General features: G+C 41.1%; 1 protein-coding gene across 2 annotated transcripts in view; it reads left to right on the top strand.

The window, feature by feature from the left end:
* The first annotated feature begins 8439 nt into the window (after positions 1–8439).
* PPP4R2 (protein phosphatase 4 regulatory subunit 2) overlaps positions 8440–20033 on the top strand; it is a 33363-nt gene continuing 21769 nt past the window's right edge. For both annotated transcript variants that reach the window (XM_075514329.1, XM_075514328.1), the window contains exons 1-2: positions 8440–8583; positions 9371–9452. In XM_075514329.1, coding sequence (XP_075370444.1) covers positions 8550–8583; positions 9371–9452 — 116 coding nt within the window. In that variant the 5' untranslated portion in view covers positions 8440–8549. The remainder of the gene's footprint in view (positions 8584–9370; positions 9453–20033) is intronic.

Raw genomic sequence — 20033 nt, 5'->3', positions numbered from 1 at the left:
TTCATCGTCATAAGTATGATCCTAGTAGAGATAACTTCTCTGCGTGTTCTGTGACATTTAGAGCTGGGAATAAAGTACCACTAACTGAAAAATATGTGAGACTTTAATACCAGGATAAATCTTGACACTTTATCAGCTTTAACACAAACCGTTGATCATTTAATTTCAAATAATTTCCTTCCCACTTCTTCAGGAAGAGACTCGTAAGAATCAGGTACCTGTAACCATAAAGGAGCCAACTGTCAGAGAGTGTTTTGCTCCTCTCCATCAGATATAGTCAAATAGGATGCTAGTAAATAGACACTAAGTACCCATCCAGAGACGGGATGGCACAGGTACAGGGGTTGTCCCCCACAGAGACTGGAAACATTCCCCCTTTGTGCTCTTGAGGCAAGCGTGTATCTATGCTGGGATCCATACAGACTACAGCCTTCCGAAGAACCATCGTTGGCATCAGATAAGGAATTGCTATTTGTGCTTCAAAAGAAATAGCAATGTTTGGAAATTTTGCTTTCATTCTGGATTGGAGTAAAAAACAAACTGTCAACACCTCCTTTGAAATGAAAATGAAAACTGAGACAAAACACCAAAATGAGAATCAGCATTTAAGATCAACAAAGCACTTTGTTAATGTTTTCTTTTGAGGTATAATATTTTGTTTTGACTTACATTTCTGTGAGTGTGCCATAATTGCTTATGTTATTTTGTGAAAACTACAGTATAGTCCAAAAATGTGTAACAGTGTCTTAGAACTAAAATATTTTGGTCATACTGAAATAGTGACGCTGAAATGACATGGCCCTTTTTCTGAAGAAGTTCATCAGGTGACCTGTTCCTGCAGAAATGTCTTTCCCGAATCCTTCTGAAACAGGTTCATTCCCTGCTGTGGTGGTTAGAACTGTGCAGAGCAGGTGCCTTCTCAAGGGTACGCACCTTTAAAAAAAGATCTCTGTCCTCTTCTGCTCTGCACTTCTAAAGGGCAACTTGTTTTGAATACTGGCTTCCTCACACCTGAGGCTCCAGGTGAAAAAACAAGTCTGGGTTTAATCTGAATGATCTCGTAGTTTGTGGAATAGTCTACAAGCAGCTTTCTGTCCTAGGGATATACTGGGAGGAAGGTGTGAGAAAGCAGCTTGGAAAGAAAGCTGCACTGGCACTGGTTTGCCATGGGCTCTCGGAGTAATAAGAGAAAACACATGGGGACTTGTGTGTTAGTTTAGGGGTTAGACACTAACTTAGGTAAAGCCCTAGAATGCTTATCACATCTAACTGTTCCTTTTTTTTTTTTTAATCTCACTGTGAGTACTCTTTCAAAATAAAGCCCAGCTCCCACAAATACCATTTTTATGTTTTCAGCCTTTTCTGGATTTAAGGCACCGCACGTGAGCTATTCTGATCTTTTGATACTCCCAAGATTTCCAGATCTATCAAAAGCCTATTAAACATTTTCAGTCATTTTCTCAGAGGAGGGATGTAATTTGTCTCAAAGTGGCTATGATGTACTTTAAAGAAAAAACAAAAAACTTTCCCATTCTGAATGGTTCAGAGACACACCATTTTTAGTGTCATTTTATTGTACCATACTTGACTTTCTGCAGCTATGAACTAAAACTCAAAACAAACAAACAAACAAAAACCCTAACCTCCTTTTGTAAATCCTTTGATGTCTATTGATCTACAGTATTTTCTGAAGATCTAAGTGCATCTCAAAACAGGATTTTTTCCATTTTCTTATTGTTCTCACTATCCTTACTCTGCTGCATCTCGCTTGCTTGGTATTGTATTGAATTGCTACGGATTCTTTCAAAGCACACTAATCAATTTTAGTTCAAACTGAGTTGAAGTACCTTACAAATTGCTGTCACCTATCAATGAATGAAATTACTTCAAGCCGGGTTAGGTCAGGGATCTCCAGATAACCTAATCTAAGCTTCATTATTGAAAGCAAAAGTATACTGGTCCTACGCCCTCCATCATTCTAATCAACATTGGGCCTACTGATCTATGCCCAGAGGTTGGACAGTCTATAATTGTGTGGAAACTTTCAAAAGCCTTGTAGTCCTAAACCTCAAGAATCAGGTTTTGTTGTTAGTTGTGGAATTAAAGACCTTCCAGGGCAGTGAGATAAACTAGTCCAGCTGAGCCCCTGCTGCTGCCAAGACGAGTAGTCCTCCGTTCCTCTGCTTTCCCCATGTGCTGATGCCTCTTCCCTGCATTCGCTGGCCTGGCCATGCTGCGCCAGGAGAGCTGCTGATGGTGTTGAGAACTAACTTTGCAAAAATAATAGTTTTCAACTGGATCGACACAAAGGAAGGAACAGGAAATGCCGCAATGCCCTTTTTGGGTAGTGCATGTGAACCCCTTAAAGATCCACCAGAATCAGCAATATGATATTTTCTGCTCCTTTTTTTTTGTTTTTGTCTGCAAAGACCGTGACATGATCACGTTGCTGTCACTTGCTTTCTAGTTTGTTCTAATGTTTGTTGGTACTTCAGGAAGATGAGAATGAGGCAGTACATATAATTATGCTATATAACTTAGATGTTACTTCCATGTCTTCCTTCAGTATGGATGAATATGAACATAAGTCTTATCAATGCCTGAGCTGAGCTTATCAGGTATAAGATCAGGTAAGAAAACAGAGATTTGTCCAAGCGCATCAGGCAGAACTGGACTCATATTGTAGGCAGGACCTGGTCCTGCTCTCTTTGAAAACTCTCAAGAAATGTGTTTTGCTGAAGTTTAAAAGAAATGTAAAATGTCAATCCAAACAAGGCTTTCTGTAAATTTAGTGCAAGAAGACGACCAAAATCTGGATTGGAAAACAATTTCTCATTGTTCTTTAGTTAAATGTTAAAACCACCACATCTCCTTTCCTACCAAGGTGATTATTTTTCATTGTTGATTCTCAGTAAATACTCCACAAAGAGCACTGGGACCTGACACAAAATGAAATAATACTCTCTGTGTATGGTTTTAGTACAAGGTGTGCCAAATACCTTACAAAGAAGAGTAATTATCACTTCTGTTTCATTAATGAGGAAACGCAGGTACGACTGCCTAACTCATTTGCTTGAGATCACACAACAAATCAATGATGGAAATACCGACAAGCTTTTTTTGTATTCTAGGGTTATATTTAAATGTTTCTCCCTTGAAAATGGAAGGAAAAGAGGATTTGCTGAATTTAAATATTTTTCAGTTAGTTAAGGAGATGTGGGTTTCAAAACATGCAAACCTCCCCTAAGCTGAGCTTCATCCTAAAACGCATTTGAAATAATCTTTGTTACCACACAAATGTATGTCATTCGTGCAATTTCTTCGCTTTATTTCCATAGAAATAATTGTGGTTTTTATTTTGTTCCTGCTCCAGAGGAGATGGTTTTAGTTTCCTCAGAAACAGGTACATATTATTTGCATATCTTTAAACATTTTCCCTGAAACAAAACAAAAAATTACAGTGTTTTCCTTAAATCTACATGTCTGTCATTGAATTTCCAGGACATCTTGATGTCATAGTTTAATGTCTTTTTTCTAAAGAAAAAGGAAACATTCCATTTAAAATGGCTTTCCTGTAGAAACCAAAAGTTTTTGGAAGTACATTATTTGAAAAAATGGTCTTTTTTCCTCTAATAGGGGGAGGAAGAGAGAGAGAGAGAGGGCTGAAAAATGGAAAGCATTTTCTCTTACAGCTCCTCCTGTGGTAGGAGGGCAGGAGGAGAAAAGACAGGGAATGTGGCTATATTATTTATTTTCTGTAAGTTGCAGAATGCCTTTTTAAAAAATGAAAGATTCCTGTCTCTCTGAAATACTCTTTCAGTGCAAACAGAGAGTTTTAATAGTTGGGCTGGTAGATTTATGTACACGTTGTCTATCAATGAACAATACCAAAAGAAGACTTCAAGAAAAAGAAGAAGATTAGACAATTTCTGGGGTGTCAGTGCATGCGAGGATTCAAAGGCATACTGAACTGTAAAACTGAAACTTCTCCATGAACTGGATTCAAGTTTTTCCAGATCATAAGTGTTGCTTTCCACAGCCTACTAGCATCTTTGAAACCTTCAGTCATATTGTCTTTTTTTATGATCGTCTGTGTTTTGTCATTTGAATTAAAACCTCTTTCAATGCAAAGATATTTTTAACCAGCACGTAACATTTTGTCTCTCTTCCAACAGTTCTGGCTTTGTCTGGCTAACAACAAGGAAGCAGGCCTGAGCCCACAAAGGGCAATGATTCAATTAAGCTCATTGCATGGAGTTACTGGCAAAGTGGCAGACGTAACACCGTTGTGCAGTGTTTCTTATGCATCACTCCTATACCTGTGTAAGCTACAAAATGCTGTCATTTTTTAGATTGAGAATAGATTTGCCATCTAGTGTGACCAAATGGAAAGAATTAGAGAAGCTGCTCAACAATGAAAGTCAACGTTAGCATCCAGTTGGTTCACTTCCTGTGGATTCTACCACAATACGAAACAAAGATCTTCCTTCGGCGTCATCCCCAACGTACCAGAGATAATTTATTTAATATACTACAGATATGTGATAAATACTACACTTTAGAAAATAAAAGTCCACTTTTCTTCAAAATAAGAAATAAAAGGATCAGAATGAAACCAGAGGCGTTTTTCCCTATCAGGTAAATCCTGCAGAAATGGTCCTAATAGCTTGGGTCTCACTTTTAGAGACAAGATGCGAGAGGGGTGGCCCCCCGTGGCTTTACCCACCCTCAGAGCAGGGTCTGTGTCACGGGGCAGTGCCAAGGAAACGCGTAACTTGCAAATAGCAAAGGTGCACAGAGTCCCAGGGCTGCAAGCACACCTACCGCATCACGCAGCATTAGAATCAAACCTGTTATTTTGTGAGTGCAAAGAAGTGGCTCTAAACTGCTTAATAAAACGGTTGAGTGTGTTTTATTCTATTACAAACTGTAAAATTAGTTTTATATTTCTGTACAGAACGTAGTACAAGAATTTAGAAAAAGCGTATTTCTTTTTTTTCTGCAACTTGCTTTTTTAGAGAAGAAATGCGATGTTGTCCCAGTTTTCAATAGTAATTCTAGGTACCTTGGAAACAACTGTATTTTTTTTTCTGTTTTAAAAGAACAGGCTAGCAACACAACTTTTCAACTTGACAATTATGGGCTTTATTTTGTTGGTTTTGGTGATATCCGTAAATGGAACGAGATGTTGTTTAGGATGGTTGAATTTGCTCTCCTAGGGTTTTTTAAGTAGGTTGTGTAACTGTATTAGACTTTAGTAAGCACGTTTATGCCTGTCTAGGTCTGTTTTGGCTGATGGGATTCTTTAAGAGCAATCATGCTGGGAAATGCAGTTCCTCAGGAAGAGCTGAAAATTGAGAGCATGTGACCAGCTCTGAGAATTATTACAGAGCAAGCTGTGCTGGGGACGTGAGCTAATGGGGTATCTGGGGGGAAGTGCAGTCAGCTGGGGTATAGAAGTTATTTAAGAGAAGCTCTGCTCTGGGAAAGGTCTGGTCTCCACTCTTCTGGAGGTTGCAAAGGTAAGCTTGTATTTTTGTTACTTTAACTGGATCTTGATATCTCTTTTAAAATAATACAGTGGACTTCAAGGAAAAGGACATAGGCCAACCTGTAATCTGATTGTATTGCCCTTTTCTATTGCTGGTACATCTGCATACAGGCCTCAGTGTTTCTGTTTTCAGCCCATATCCACTGCTTGCTTTGAAGCCTTCCCCTGTCCTCTCTCAACTCTTTTCTCAGCACAGCTCTTTCCATGTTGAAGAGATTTTTTCACTGATATTTTGGGGGAGGATATTGTGAATGCTGTAGAGAGCATGTTATTGTCTAATTACAAAAGCAAACTAATGTAGTTTCAGTTAATACAGATGTCTAATGCTAGAAAGGTAAGTGTGCTACAGAGGGCTTGAGGCAGGGGGAGTCACGGTAGCAGAGCTGCAAGGGCAAGATGGCCAATAATGAGAATTGTTAACGTGTCCTTGTCTCTATGATGAGCAAAGTGGTCAGAAGAAAAAGGGCAGCTAAATTCACCGTGCCTTTAATGCCATCTCATGCACTGGGGTTTGTTGGTTGGGGCTTTTTGGTTTGTTGTTTTTTTTTTTTTCTCGCCTAGAGGTTTGGGCAAGTCACATCTTTGTCTCTCTGGCCATTTGTTTGGTTAATAGAGTTAATGGTGCTGGGCTGGCTGCAAGGGAACATGTGACACGAGACACTTGCAATAAAGTAAAAGTGCTAAGTCTTAAATATTGTTGTTGAGATTTCTCATGTAACTGATGTCCAGTGGGGAATGCCATTTTCCTTGTAAGAAGCTGAGAATCAATCTGTGGCACAAAAAATAGACTATTCCCTTGCAAAACACTTGGAAGTAGTAGCATTCTAAAGTTGCACTTAAGGAAACTTCTAGCTCTTTGTATTTGGTCAGAGAGAGCTCCAAAATACTAAATCCAAGGTATCTGTACCTGCTGTGAACTATTTTTGAAGTTTATAGAAGAGATGCTTTTCCTAAGCTCCCTGTTGTGCCATAGCACAAGAGTGCTGCAGCTCTGCTCTCTTCACACAGTCACAACCGCAGCTCAGCTCTCTGCTTGGGCTAGGAGGTGACCTGGCCCTCTCCTCCCACACACGGGTTGCAGGATTCCTACCATTAAAATCCACGTTTGGCCCTGCTGGGTGCCTTGAACAGCAAGGCCTGTCCCGAAAGGTCTGTTTATTAAACCCTGCTGCCGCTTTTCCCTCATTCTGCTGACCAGGTAGAGGGAGAGGGGCTCGCGGAGGTTCGTTAGCTCCCCTCTGCCTGACCACAGCCTTCACAGAGAACCCAGAACTTTCTTTGTAAGGTCTGCTTAGTTTAACAAAGGTTTTCACAATAGTATGAAACAAGAATTTTGTATGACACATCTGTAAATATGAAACCTTAAATATCCCTGTTAGTATTATGTAGTCCTCCAACAGTCAAAGACTTGAAAGATTCTTGATTTTATAAACCATACATTTGTAAAATAAAAGTTGGGGTCTCTCTATGTTGCGGTTGCCAGCAGAGACCGTTAATTGCACACCTTGTGAATCCTTTCCTGCGCGATAAAATCCACACAAGGGGTCAGAGAAAGCAGCTTGCAGCACAGGAATGCTTGCTATGGGTGCCAAGTTTGTCTTTTAGCCATTTTTTGGTGGTCCACAAACCGGGTCATTTTGCTGTGACATTAGCAGCATTTCTAAGAAACGTAGCTGTGTCAGAGGCTTTCTGTTGTCAAGCTGGCACCTAGGAGGGTGGAAAAGTTAGTACAGCCACTGGCACTATGATCTTTTTAGGGACTCCTCTGAGACGGTACAGCAGAGCCTGTGTTTCTGCTACAGACAGCCAATCTGCTCTTGCCTACGATCAGCCTCGTGCTGTGCCAGGCCGACCCTGGCTGCGAGAGCAGCCGGGGACGTGCCTGCAGGGGAGGACGGACACCTCTGCGCACACGGCCGCCCCTGCGTGCGGGCCTCGGGTGGAGGCTGGGACACGGTCCAGGCCCCTATCAGGATTTTACCTAATAGTAAACCACCGCAGATGTGCTAGCTCACATATGCCTAGAGTAACAGTTGGCATTGATATTTGGCTACCTTATTTACAACTTCTTTTTTGTGTATATTAAATTAGCATTTCCCTTTCCTTCCAGGAACAACCAGGGCCCATCCCTCAGCCCTACCGAAGCGTTTGGGGTGACCGAGCCGGTATGTGCCTGGCTTGGGCAGGCCAGGGGCAATGTTGGCTGCTCTCTGCCGGCCTCCCCTCCCACCTCGCTTGGGGACCCCTTACAGAGAGGAGTGACAAGAGGCTGCCCGGACGTCACCTGGCCTTCGTTAGAGGTGTGGTGAGAGACGGGATCGTCCCCAATGACGCCGGTAGTGTGTGCCGAGGGGGAAAGCGGCCGTTGGGCTCGAAGGCGCACAAAAGGGTGGGAGAGGTAGGTCGTGAAGGAGGGGAAGATAGCTCGTCCTCGAGAATAAAGGGGGGGCAGGCATATCTGCGCACGAACAGGTAGCAGATTTGAGGGTGGGGGAAGAGCAGTCGCCCTCAGCTTGAGGGGGGAGGAAGGCGCACAAACTCCCTGAGGGGCCGGGGCGGGAAAGCCCGGCCAGTCAGGCAGGAGCTCCGCGTTCCCATCCCCTTCCCCGAGGACCGGCGTGGCGGGGTCGGCGTGAGGAAGGCGGTAGCCGCCGGCCCGAGGAGAAGGAGGGCTGCGGCTGGAGGCGGCCCGCCTGAGCCGACCTGCGAGCCGCCCGGCCGCTTCCTGCCTCCGCCGGAGCCGCCCCGGCGCCTCCCTCACGGCCGCCCCGCCCCGCGGCTCCGCCTCCCCGCGCGCCCCCGCCCCCTGGCGGGAGGGAGGGGGAGGGCGGGCTGTCGGGGCCGCGCACGGGGACGGCCCGGGCGCCATGTTGGAGGGTTGCTGAGCCCGGGGTCTCTGTGTGTGCGCGGCGGCTGGAGCCCGTTTCCTGCGCGGGGCGGGGGGGGGGGCTGGAGGAGGGGAGCAGCGCGGAGCGGGGGAGAGACGCCCAGGCGGATCATGGATGTCGAGAGGCTGCAGGAGGCTCTGAAAGGTGGTGCCGGGGCTTGCCGCGGGGGGTGGGGGGAGCGGTGACCCCACGCTGAGGGGGAGGCAGGGGTCTGCCTCGCAGCCGAGACCCTCTTGGGGGGGAGGGAGCGCCCTTCGCTGAGGGCGGCAGCTCCCCTCCGCCGGGGACGAGGGCCGGGGTCCCCGTGCTGTGGGGAGGGGGCTGCTCGCGTGGGAGGGAAGGGGGTCCCACGGAGTGGGGAGAGGCCCGGGGGCTCCCTTGGGGAAGGGGAGGGGTGAGCCCCTAGTCTCCACTGCCCTAGCGATCCCCCCGGGCTTGCTCTGGGCTGAGTGAGGGGGAGCAGCGGAGGGAGGTTAGTGACCCCACCGGCTCCCCTCCTCCTCCAGGCCCCGCGCTCCCCTCGCCTGGAGTGCCGCCTTCTCCCCCGGCATGCCTGCCTGCCTGCCTTCCCTTCCTCGGCCCTCGCCTGTACCTTCCCCCTCCCCGCCCCAGTCCACTTCTGTGCTAGCTTGCCTTGCTGAATGCAGCCTGAGGAAATCAGCCTCTTTCTCTGTTGTAGCTGCTCAAAAGAAGTTGCAAATCAACTTTTGCTACTCAGATGCATGTAGCTTCTCCACACAAAAATATTAAGTGTTTTACAGGGCTGGGAAGCTGGTGGAGCTCTTGGGAACAACTAAAGCATTGTGAAAGTGTGAAAATATTTTTGTCAGAGCTGTGCTGATCGTTAAAGCAAATAAGTCGCTAATTGTTATGAATTTTTGTTCTGTCCTATCTTCTTTTCCCGTTCTTTTTGTCATTCTCGTACCAGCAGATTTTGAGAAGAGAGGAAAGAAGGAAGTGTGTCCAATACTGGATCAGTTTCTTTGTCATGTTGCTAAGACTGGAGAGACGATGTAAGTGTGACTTTTTTGATGATCTTCACTTGTAGCTTATAACATTTCTGCATTTTAAGTCAATGAGATGCTACCTGGATTCTCTTTCTGTCTGTAGATTGCTTCCGTGAGCTAAATAAGCTTGCCTTAGTTCCCATTTAATTTTGGATGGATTAGTTTTGTTTGCTGGTAGTTAGTTTTATCTAACAGGGAGACTTTTTGTATAGGCTTTGCTCAGGGGTATCTGTCAGGTCTTATTGATCTGCTCAGTACAGTAAACCTGTTGCTCTTTCTACATTTTATGTGACGTTCAGGTTTTATTAAATGGAAAGTTTAGCTCACTGTTGTAATGTCTGTTGTATACTGTTGTAGTATCTGTTGTATGCGGTATCTAATAGAAGTATTTACATAAAGATATGAATGACGTAGGTTATTTCTTTCTAGGCTTTGTATACCGTGCTGTGTGATGATTGTGTCTAAATGCTTTTGATGAAGAGGGGAGAATCCGTGGGTGCTTTCTGCAGAGGAGACACATGGGAGCTGACTAGCTGCTCTGAATTTCCATAGTCGCTTGTTTTTAAGTTCGCACCAGAGTTTCACTTTTCCTGGACATTCTTGCACAGATCACCCTTGCGGATTTCTGTCCGAAGGTGTGATGTGGCTGGAAGGAGCCGTGTTCCATGCTCCTTGTCAGGGATGAGTGCTGGTGCTGCGCTGGGTGACTTCCTTGCGGGATCACTATTTGGCAGGAAGGGGAAAGGCTTCCCTGGGTGCGTTGCCATAGAGTTGCTCACTTTCTGGCTTGCAGGCTGTCTCCTTGTTTTTGAGGCCTAGTGCCAGACTACAGGCTTCAGCAAGAGATGTGTGCTTTTACCAGTGTTTTGTTAGCAACCAGTGATCACAGTGGCTTTGTTTGGGTTTCTAGAATCCCTCTAACTTGTAAGAGGTTTGTAGGTTTTGGTGGTGGGTGGTTTTTTTTTTTTGTAGCTTGCTAGTACTGCTTGAATCAATGGTTTTGAAAGAAAAACAAGTTCTGAAATGTACTTTGCTCTTTGAATAGAAGGCTTTGGCTCAGCAGAAATATACGGCTGTAATGCTTATTATTTTGGTGTAGTACTTATTTTAGTATGGGCTTACTGTGGTGTGTCTTGTCTGTATAATATGTTTAAAATATTTTTCCTGTTCTGAAATACTTCTTCAGGCTGTTTTTATTGTTTCTGCTGCTGTTACATATATTCCAAAGTAATTCTAAAAAGTGATTGTGTAGGGGCAAGTTCTTGGGGAAATTCTTCCCTGTGTGAAACTTGGAGAATGAATAAACTCCTGATTTTATTTCCGCTTGGGAAATCTAGATTTTTTTTTTTTCCTTTAATTATTATATGAGTATTACAAACTATTGTTTAAACCTGAACTGGTATCTGTCATCTAGAACTTCATGGAGAGGCTGGCCTCCTATTTTTCCAGGGTTTTCTTTGGCTTTTTTTCAGGTCTGTAGCTTTTTTCAGCATTCTTGAACGTTTCAGTTGTATTAATTTGTTTTTAAAAAAGTGTTGGATGTGACCATCAGAAGTATCTAATATAAGTTGGAGACAGATATGGAAATACTGTTCCATAATGTTTAATTTGCTTCCCATTATCTACCAAAGTCTGTATTTCTTCATCAAATATGCTTCTGTTTTCACTGATGTGTTATGTATTAAAGTATCAGGAAGAAATGAGTAAAAATTAAAATCTCATGGTAAACATTCATGTAAAGATTGGTAATATGCCTTATAAGAACTTAATGTATTTTTAAGCTAGTACAGTTTGACCACTGTAAAAGTGTTCCTGAATACACAAACCTACCAAATACACGTTAATTCAAAATGAGCTAAATATTCTTTATTTCCAGTTATGCAAAAGTAACTCTAATAGACATCTAAACCACTAATAGATAGATTGCCTTGGAATGACAAAATGAAATCTGAAATAATAGTTTGTAGTGACATTTTTTAGGATTTTTATGAAGTTCAGAGCTCAGTTTGGAGAGAAAAAAAGGATGGTTAAGTCAGGGGTAATTACACAAATGGTTTGCGGCCTTTTTTATTGAAAAGCGATGGATGTTATTCAGTCACAGCCTGTTCCTAAAGTAACAAACAAAAAGTACCCGTGTAAGTGAGGACTAAGGCAAATAAGGACAAGGGAAATGTGAAGTATTTTTGCTTTAAGTTACTGTTGTTTCTAGGAGAGTTATGTAGTGTTCATGGGGGTTCTCTCAGCTTTTTAACTTATTCTATGATGAATACTGATTTTTAGATGATATGCTGCAGTCTGTATCCTGGGTTTAATGTAAAGTGTTCTCACCCCCCACCCCCCATACCTCTTCTGGATGTAGTTGCAGCAGATCTTGTAAACAGTTAGTAAGCTTCGTTTGAAAGGCTGCTAATGAAGTAAATTAAAATGACTTTTAAGGTTCTCATCAAAGCATGATCGTGGCATGCATAGCTTGTTTAACAGATTGAAAGCATGGGCTCATGTAAGGCTGTTGGGTACCTCCCTGCCCCCATTTGTTTCAATGTGCTTATTCATCTGAGTGAGTTATGAACAGGTAGATGCAGGTTTAGGTTAGGTGGTAATTTTACTAGTATTTCTCTTGGCAGCAGTCTTGGCTAATGCAGCCCTTGTGTCACTATTTCACTTGTGCTTGTGCAACTGTTTATGTAGCTGCATGGTAACCTAGAGCAGGAAACTGCTTGTAGTTGTCAGTAACTTTCTTTTTGGCAGTACTGTTTTTAACAAGGTTCTGTTCATTGATCCAGCTTGTTTTGTCATGTTAACTGGTATGTCAAACCCCAGCGCAACTGAAGAGGCCGTGTAGGGGAGGAACAAAGGGTGAGAGTTGTATAAGCCAGCACTGCAACTATGATAAGGCTCTTAGGAGTGTCTTTATTTTAATTAAAAGTTTTTTTCATTTACAAGGAAGGTCTAGAATAAAAATGTTGCTAAATTTGGTTACATTATCAGCATAAACTTAGTTGTGTTACCAGTACCTTGCAGTAAAAGCCTGATCATGCAATCACGTGTGTTAACTTCATCTATTTGAAGTTTAAACTATCTTCTTGTGCAAAGTTAACTATTTACTTAATTTTTGTGAGCTTATGGCCTGCATTTACAAAAGCCAGTCTAAACTTCCTTTATTATAGGTGAACAGAAGCAAAAGCTTGATTGCTTGGCTACTTTGAAATATTTTTGTTTCTTAATGATTGCTATGGTAAAACTTAGCCTTAGGTGAAATATAAAGTTTATGGTTCAACCTTTTTTTTTTTTTTAATCTTGTGTTGAGTCTTAGGACTTTTTTTCTTTTCAGAGGAGTCATGTACTCAATTGATGTGACTTTTTACTAAGGTACTAACATGGAATTTCCTTAGTGAGACCAGGTATAGTCAGGGAAGATCATTATAACCTCCTTTTCTCTAGTTTGTAAAAGATCAGCACGGCTTGTAAAACTGAGTAAAGTGAAGAGATACAAAATTTGTTAGTCTTAATACTTTACTGTATCTGAAAGACTTTTTTAAAAACAGGATATGTCTTTATGCTTGTTTTTTGCATAAGAAATCCACTTACCTATTTTTTTCTAAAGTAGAAATGGCTTTAAGAGACAGTACAAAAGTCCCAGCACTGCAGTGTTAGAAGTGAAGTGCAAAAGTGACATAGGTTTTTTTTGTTTTCTTCTGAAGAATTCTTAATGATATGAAGATCACTTACCAATTGTGATCTTTGTGTCTTGTATTTAAAATACATTTTCTCTTACCTCTTAGGAAATTCTCTTGGATTTAAAAATCACTCTGCCCCTCCAATAGCAACAGTGTTTCTAAACCATTTATTTAGGTACTTCACCAAGAAAATCCAATTTGTTGGACGGGAAAGGAAAACTAGAATTTTCCTTTGGTTCTGAAGTTGAAAATAAAACGTAGAAAACAAAAGCAATCAAATTTTATGTCAACTTGTGTGCATTTCCCCCCTCCTGCCCTGCGGCAGGCAGCCTATAAAGCAGAGTTTTAATGGCATGCTATAGTGGAAAGTATAATACAGATGCTTACTGTCAGTGAAGGAATCCAGAGGTAGTGAAGTACCGAAATCTGGAGAAATACAGTATATAGGCAGAAGTGATTAACTGTAAAATAGCTCTAGGCTTAAGTAGAGAACACTGGCCTGGCCAGGATGTTTATATTTATCCTGGTTCTTACCCTGAATGCAGTATAAACAGCCATTAAAATACATTCTGTTTTTATTTCTTTGTGTAGTCAAATTCTTCCCTTGGAGTTTCCCTGGAAGATCTGAAATAACTAATTTGCACCTTATCTAAGCCTGAAGACAGAAGTTGTCTCTTCGCTAATTTCCTTGAGGACCAACATAAATGCTTTTCTGCAAAGTTTCTTGAGTTGAGTTTAACACTTGTGATGGTAGAGCAAATATGAACATCTATAATATCATCATAGAATAGTGTAAGCTGGAATGAACTTCTGGAAGTCATCCAGTCAGACCCTGTACTCAGGGGGAGCTAGTTCCAAAGTTAGTTTAGGTTGCTTAGAGCTTTGTGCACCTCTTCTGAAAATCTCCAGTCATGGCAATTCCATAGCCTCTGTTTGATTCCCTGTTTCGCTGCTTAACCACGTGCACTGGGAAAAATGTTTTCCTTGCAGCAACTTGGAGGTTCCCTTAGAGCAACCTGGGACCGCTGCCTCTTAGCCCTCATTTGTGCACCTCTGAAGGGAGTCTGTTCCCATCTTGCCTGCACACAATTACCCCTTCAGCGGTGAAAGACAGCAGTTGGATTCCTCCACCATAGCTGCCTCTTTTCCAAGAAGACATGCTGCCTTAGCCTCCCGCCTAGGTTGTGTGCTGCAGCACTGTTAACAGTCTTAGTGGCCTTCTGCTCATCTCACTCTTTCTGCTCTCTTTTGCATTGCATGACCCCAAACCAGGTGTAATACTGCATTTAGGGACTCCTAAGTGCCAGGTATAATCACTTTCTCCGATATATTGCAAATGTAACCCAGTCTGCAGGCAGCCTTTGTCACAGCAAGGCCATGCTGACAGGTGTTCAGCTTCCCGTCTGCCAGCATGGGTATTGGCCCCAGTGTTGATTCTGAGCAACATCATTTGTAACTGGTTGCAGTTAGACTTTGGACCCCATTGACGACAACCACTCCTGCATAGGCCTGATGGTCCACCAAGTCTGTAGCTATCCATCCTGGCTACAAAGATGCTGTGGGAGACTGTGCTTTATGTCTTGCTAAAGCTGAGTTAACAGTGTCTGCTGATCTTCCCTCATCGATGGAGTCGGGTAGATCAGGGACAATTTGGTAAATTATATAATGGTAAATGTAAGTTATGTAACTGTAGTTCTACCAAAGATAACAACAAGAAGTATTTTTGACCCTTTGATACTGTTTCATGTACCCTGTGTAGCAGTGAACATTTTTTTTCTTACTACTTTTTTGGAACACTTTTTTGGATCAGTTTAGCTTTTGTATTGTTTTGTTACAGCAGTGAAATAGTTTGTCAGCTGTAGAAAATATGTGAGTGGAGGTATGGTAGCAATGAACGTGTATGAGAATAAGTTCTCATTCTCAGCTTTAGTGTTTTAATGATGTATTTTGAAATCTTGTATAGTAATTTCCTTTCTTATGTTACAAATATGTTGGGTTTTGTATCCGTATGTCCTTTAGCTTATTTCACATGCTTAAATTTAAGTCTACTTTTTTCTATAAAGTATGTTCTCTGTTTTTATTCAACTAGCAGTTTTGCTCCTGACATGCGTATGCTAGTATTTTTTGACTAGTTTGAGAATTTTGTTCCGATTTGGGAGCAAGTCATTACCTGGAAATCTTTAGAACTATTGGGGGAATATAATTCCTTAAGGTGGTGTTTTTGTTTGTGGGTGGGGTTTTTTTGTTTGGTTGTTTTTTTTAAATGAAATAAAACAATTCTCAAGTTCCTGCCATAATAAACAGGACAATATTTTCTGGAAGAAGTCTGTGTGCCTTTGTTAGTATAGGCCTCTTCCATTTCCATGTTCTCAGTGAAGCAAGAGATGTGAGTAAACTTCCTTGCATTGTTTCCTACTATTATTCCTCACTAACTCTATTCCACTAAGTGGCTGGAATTATTCCCCACTGATTCTCATTCCACTGACATTGTGTTTTCTGTCTCATCATCCACTGATGTCTCCAAAGGACAGGAATCTCGGTTGAAAAGCCTCCTGATTTATCTTTGTCAAAGATAGTTTACCTTCCTGGCTCTTTTACCTATATTATGAAAAATTATGTATGTATCGAATGTACAGTTGTAGTACTTAAGAGGAATCAATTGTGATGCAGGTGAAGTCACTTGCTCCTTTAGGAAACGCACGCTATTGTGGGTTTTTATTTTAAATGCTGCCAATTCATATCTGTTGGGAGTGGGGTTTACAGTATAAAGGTCAAACTTTAACTACCATTATAAAATGTGCATGATGAACTAATAAACTTTAGTCTCTCTATAGAATAATGTGAGGAAAGACAAAAGGCAAGTTCTTCGTAGCAATGCTAACTTTTCAGTGTAATCGGACTATTTTAACTTCAAATGTAACTCTATGCACGTGCAGACTTTCATTTGTAAGTATGTCTTTCTTCCCTGTTGCTGTATACAGTCTGTTCTTACAAGCACACTCCCTGCTATTCTTTTTGCAGACAGTTCACTGTTACTTTGCACAGAACCCCCCCAGCATTTATTCTGTAGCAGTTAATACAGTTGCATGTGCTTCTGATGATCACCTTTAGTAGTATTCTGTTGGCGTCCCTTCTACTCTTCAAGCTCAGTTCTCCTGCATTGCTTAATCGGATTTGTTCTCCTCCTCAGAGTTTCCATCGGTTCTTACCTTTACCTCTTAGTAATGTTTCTTCACAGCTGTAGTGGCTGCCTCAGTATTACCTCTATCTTTTCCAGTGGGCCTCAAGTCTCTTGTTCCATGGTGGCCTTGCTCATTACTATTTCATTTCAAGTACTTTCCCAGATGTTTGGGTATTGTTCCACTCCGTATTACACTTTACAGTAGCAAGGATGTTTTTCTGTTTTGACCTTGTGGTTGATGAGCCTTGCTCCCTCTTCCTGTGTACAGGTTTTGGGAGGGTTTGTGCTTGATGGCACATGCTGGGGGGGAGGAACAAGGCAATGGTGCATGTAGAAGGGAGGATACAAAGCAGTCTGGTTGTCTTGGGGGGCGCTGGATTGTCAGGTTTGTGGACAAACCAGACCGATGCTGCTTTTCCACAAAGCTGGTATGTGTCTGGCAGGTCTCAGTTTTAGAAATAATACTACTTGAAGACAGTTACAAGATTTCCATGATGGCTACACCTGAGGAGGCTTTGCTGAGAAGTGGTAAGGGAGTATGATGATGCAGAAACACCTAATGCCTCTGTACTGGGTCACTGAGGTAGGGTACACCTTGTCAGTCCAAGCTTGGCGTGTGTCAGCTGAACTGCCTTGTGTAGAAGCCAATTGGGTGGCTTTTGTTTCCGGTTTTGGAAGGAATTAGTAATAGAAGTGCAATTTGCCTGATCCTAGTAGTACTGCTTTCAGAGCTGAGCGAGGCCTGTGTTTTTGTGGGATAATGCATGAACTGGTAAGCACAGAAATACAGTGCAAAGTAAATTCGGATCCAGAAGTAGTTGCACAGGGTGGGTTTTCCTTAATCTGGTTTCCCAGCTTTATTGCTCAATATAGTAAAGATTTGATAGTATTATCTCAGTGTGGTCTACTGCTCTTCTGAGGTAACCTGTGGATCTCTCCACACTGGTCATTTATCAGGGATAGCTGCACTTACCAGATGAGTTACAGCATTTCTTTTGTTTATTTGGTTATTCTGTGCAAACTGGTGATACCTGGAATGACTTCACTGTCCTGTATTAGTAGATATGTGGAATTTAGTTTGCATATGGAAGAGGTGATATATATTTATATATGCGATTATCCAAACATTAATTTTATATTATGTGGAGTGATTTTTCTATAGGTAGCTCCTATAGAGATAGTAATTTTAACTTGCTGCAAGTTCAGGAAGACTTTTAAATATGCTTCACTTATTGCATAATACTTTTAAATTTTGACTCCTGAGCCTCTGCTGTACAGGTTTATTGAGAAAGTGTCATCTATTTAATATTTCTGTGTTCTGCCTGTATCAACTCCAGAGTACTATAGAATTATGTTGCACCTTTGCCTGATGGATTATTTTTCCGTGCAATATCTATCGAATGGGATGCACTCTGAATTGTGCTATGGAATTCCTGCAGAATCTCTATTATACAGTGCACGCTATCACTCTTGAAACATACCTTAGTGAACACTAATCTGTTCAGTCAAATTTTATGTGAAATGGAAATAAGTAAAATGTAAGAATAATCCACAGAATTGTTAGCGTTGAAATAAATATGTCTGTCTAAATGTCAACAAAATGTCCAATCGTGTTAAAGGCAGATCTGGACTATGTAAGTGGTTTTTGGGAGGTATTTTGATATGGATAATGCCTATCTGCTATCAATGATCTGTTTGGCTAGTGCTATTCAAATGCAGCTACAGTTATCTTTGGTAGAGCAGATAAATATAAATGTTCTTAGGGCTCGTGTGATTGTAACTTGTGAGAGAAGTCAGGTACCTCCCCCCCCCCCCCCCAACTTTTTTTGGTAGTCACTTAAGTGATATTGTTTACAATTCTAAGGTTGATGTGAATGTCCTTTAATAGAAGTTTAAAGATTAAAAATGAAATTTCAAGAATATGGTAACTGAAATCATGCCTCTCTGAAATAATTATTCCTAGTATAGTTTGTTGTAGTAATAACAGGATCAAAGTCTGGCATTCAGTGTTGCAGAAATGTGTAGTAATCTAGTCCCTGTCTTGAAGATGCACTCTACAGAAATGAGGCAGATGTGAGCTGAGAAAACAGTTGCTGTACACAAAGTGATTACTGAGAGTTCTGAACAATTCTGTGTGTTTTATAATTGTTATGCAGGAAATATTATTTAGAAGATAGATTAAACAGTACACAAAACTTAAATGATTTTAAGATAATCTAGTACAAAGGGTGCTAACCGAACTTTTTACAAAGGTAAAAGTAATAATTACACAGAATATTGGTAAAAAAAATTATCCAGAACTAGAGAAATAAAATCTGTTGGGGTAAAGTATCCTGTAAAATATGTGACAACAGGAAGATACTAGGTCTGCATATATTGTAGCATAAGTTTGGTGTGGTTCCCTGAACTAGTGATTGTTCTGCATAATAGAAAAAAGTTAACTAAATTGTAAATCAGTTAAGTATAGTTGATATTGCTCGGATGGGAGGGCTTAACTGGTATTTGATGCTTATCCAAAAGCCTATGTTTGTAAGACTTGGAGAGCTCTGTAGTTGGTGTGCACTTTATAGGGAAGTCAATGTCTGGGGTGATCATTCTACTTGTAATAAAACTTGAGACTTATAAGAAATGTTATTTGGATATGTGCATAAATGAAGTCATAGGAAGAATAAGAATTCAGAGGAAGGTTAGAATTTACATATCGGTACACAGTGCAGAAGCACAGTAAGTGAAATAGTTCAGTAAATACACCAGTTTATTCTTACCAGCCAAAGGTAAATTCAAGTAAATTTTCAACTGGAAATGTAATGAAAATAGCATCTGCTTTTACTTTTGTCTTTATAGATAAGCTGCTGCTGGTGGTTTGTGAAAGTTTTGAAGGCTTTCGGTTACTTTGGGCGTATTGCTTTCCATTCTGCTATAAGGAATTTAATTCTTGAATGAAGAATCTGTTGTAATCTTGTACTTTTTTATTCTGTGCTCAGTTTTTGCCTTTAAAATAAAATGAAAGGTACTTGAGTTTGTTTTTAGATAACTATATTAAGAAATGTACTTTCTTGAAGAATTGAGTCGTAGTTCAGATTTTTTCTCTTCTATGGAACAGCTGTATTCTGCTGGAGTCAGCTGAATATTTATCAGCAGAAATCAGAATTAGTCCCCTGATGATTACCGATACTACTTTAATGTCTTAATCAGCTGTCTGTTTCCATAACTAAGTCTTAGTCTTTGTTGTTTCTGGCAATAGCAGTAGTAATTTGCAAGTAGTAGAGAGGTGAACACTCTGTAGTTCTAATGTATTACAGTTTCCGTGATTCTGGAATGAGCTCGTCATGCTCACAAGAAGGAGAGCAAAGACTTAATTTAGGCTGACAACAATCGGCAAGTGAAAATGGAAAAATACCTTCTGTGCTTGTGGGAAATACCAGTTTTTCCTCTTTTGAGCTCTTCAATATATTTTTAATTAAAGTGGAAGGTAACATGAGGTCAAGTCTTACTGAAGATAAAATGTGAGAGCATTTTAATTTTACACGAGTTATCAGGTGAAAGTGAACAGGACGCTTCCCCAGGAAGAATGTTTCCCAGCATGTTTTCCTAACAGCAGTATACAGTTCACAGCAAAGCACAGTGTTCCAGTAAATTCACTGTGTTGTATCACCTAAAGTTTAAAATTTATTGCTAATTCAGAAACACCAATAAAGAATCTAGCATTTCCTTATGGCTTTAATTTAA

The sequence above is a fragment of the Mycteria americana genome, chromosome 11 (genome assembly GCF_035582795.1).
Source record: "Mycteria americana isolate JAX WOST 10 ecotype Jacksonville Zoo and Gardens chromosome 11, USCA_MyAme_1.0, whole genome shotgun sequence".
Taxonomy (NCBI): Eukaryota; Metazoa; Chordata; class Aves; order Ciconiiformes; family Ciconiidae; genus Mycteria; species Mycteria americana.
The sequence above is the reverse complement of the archived record's forward strand: the minus strand, read 5'-3'. Positions and strand labels throughout refer to the sequence as shown.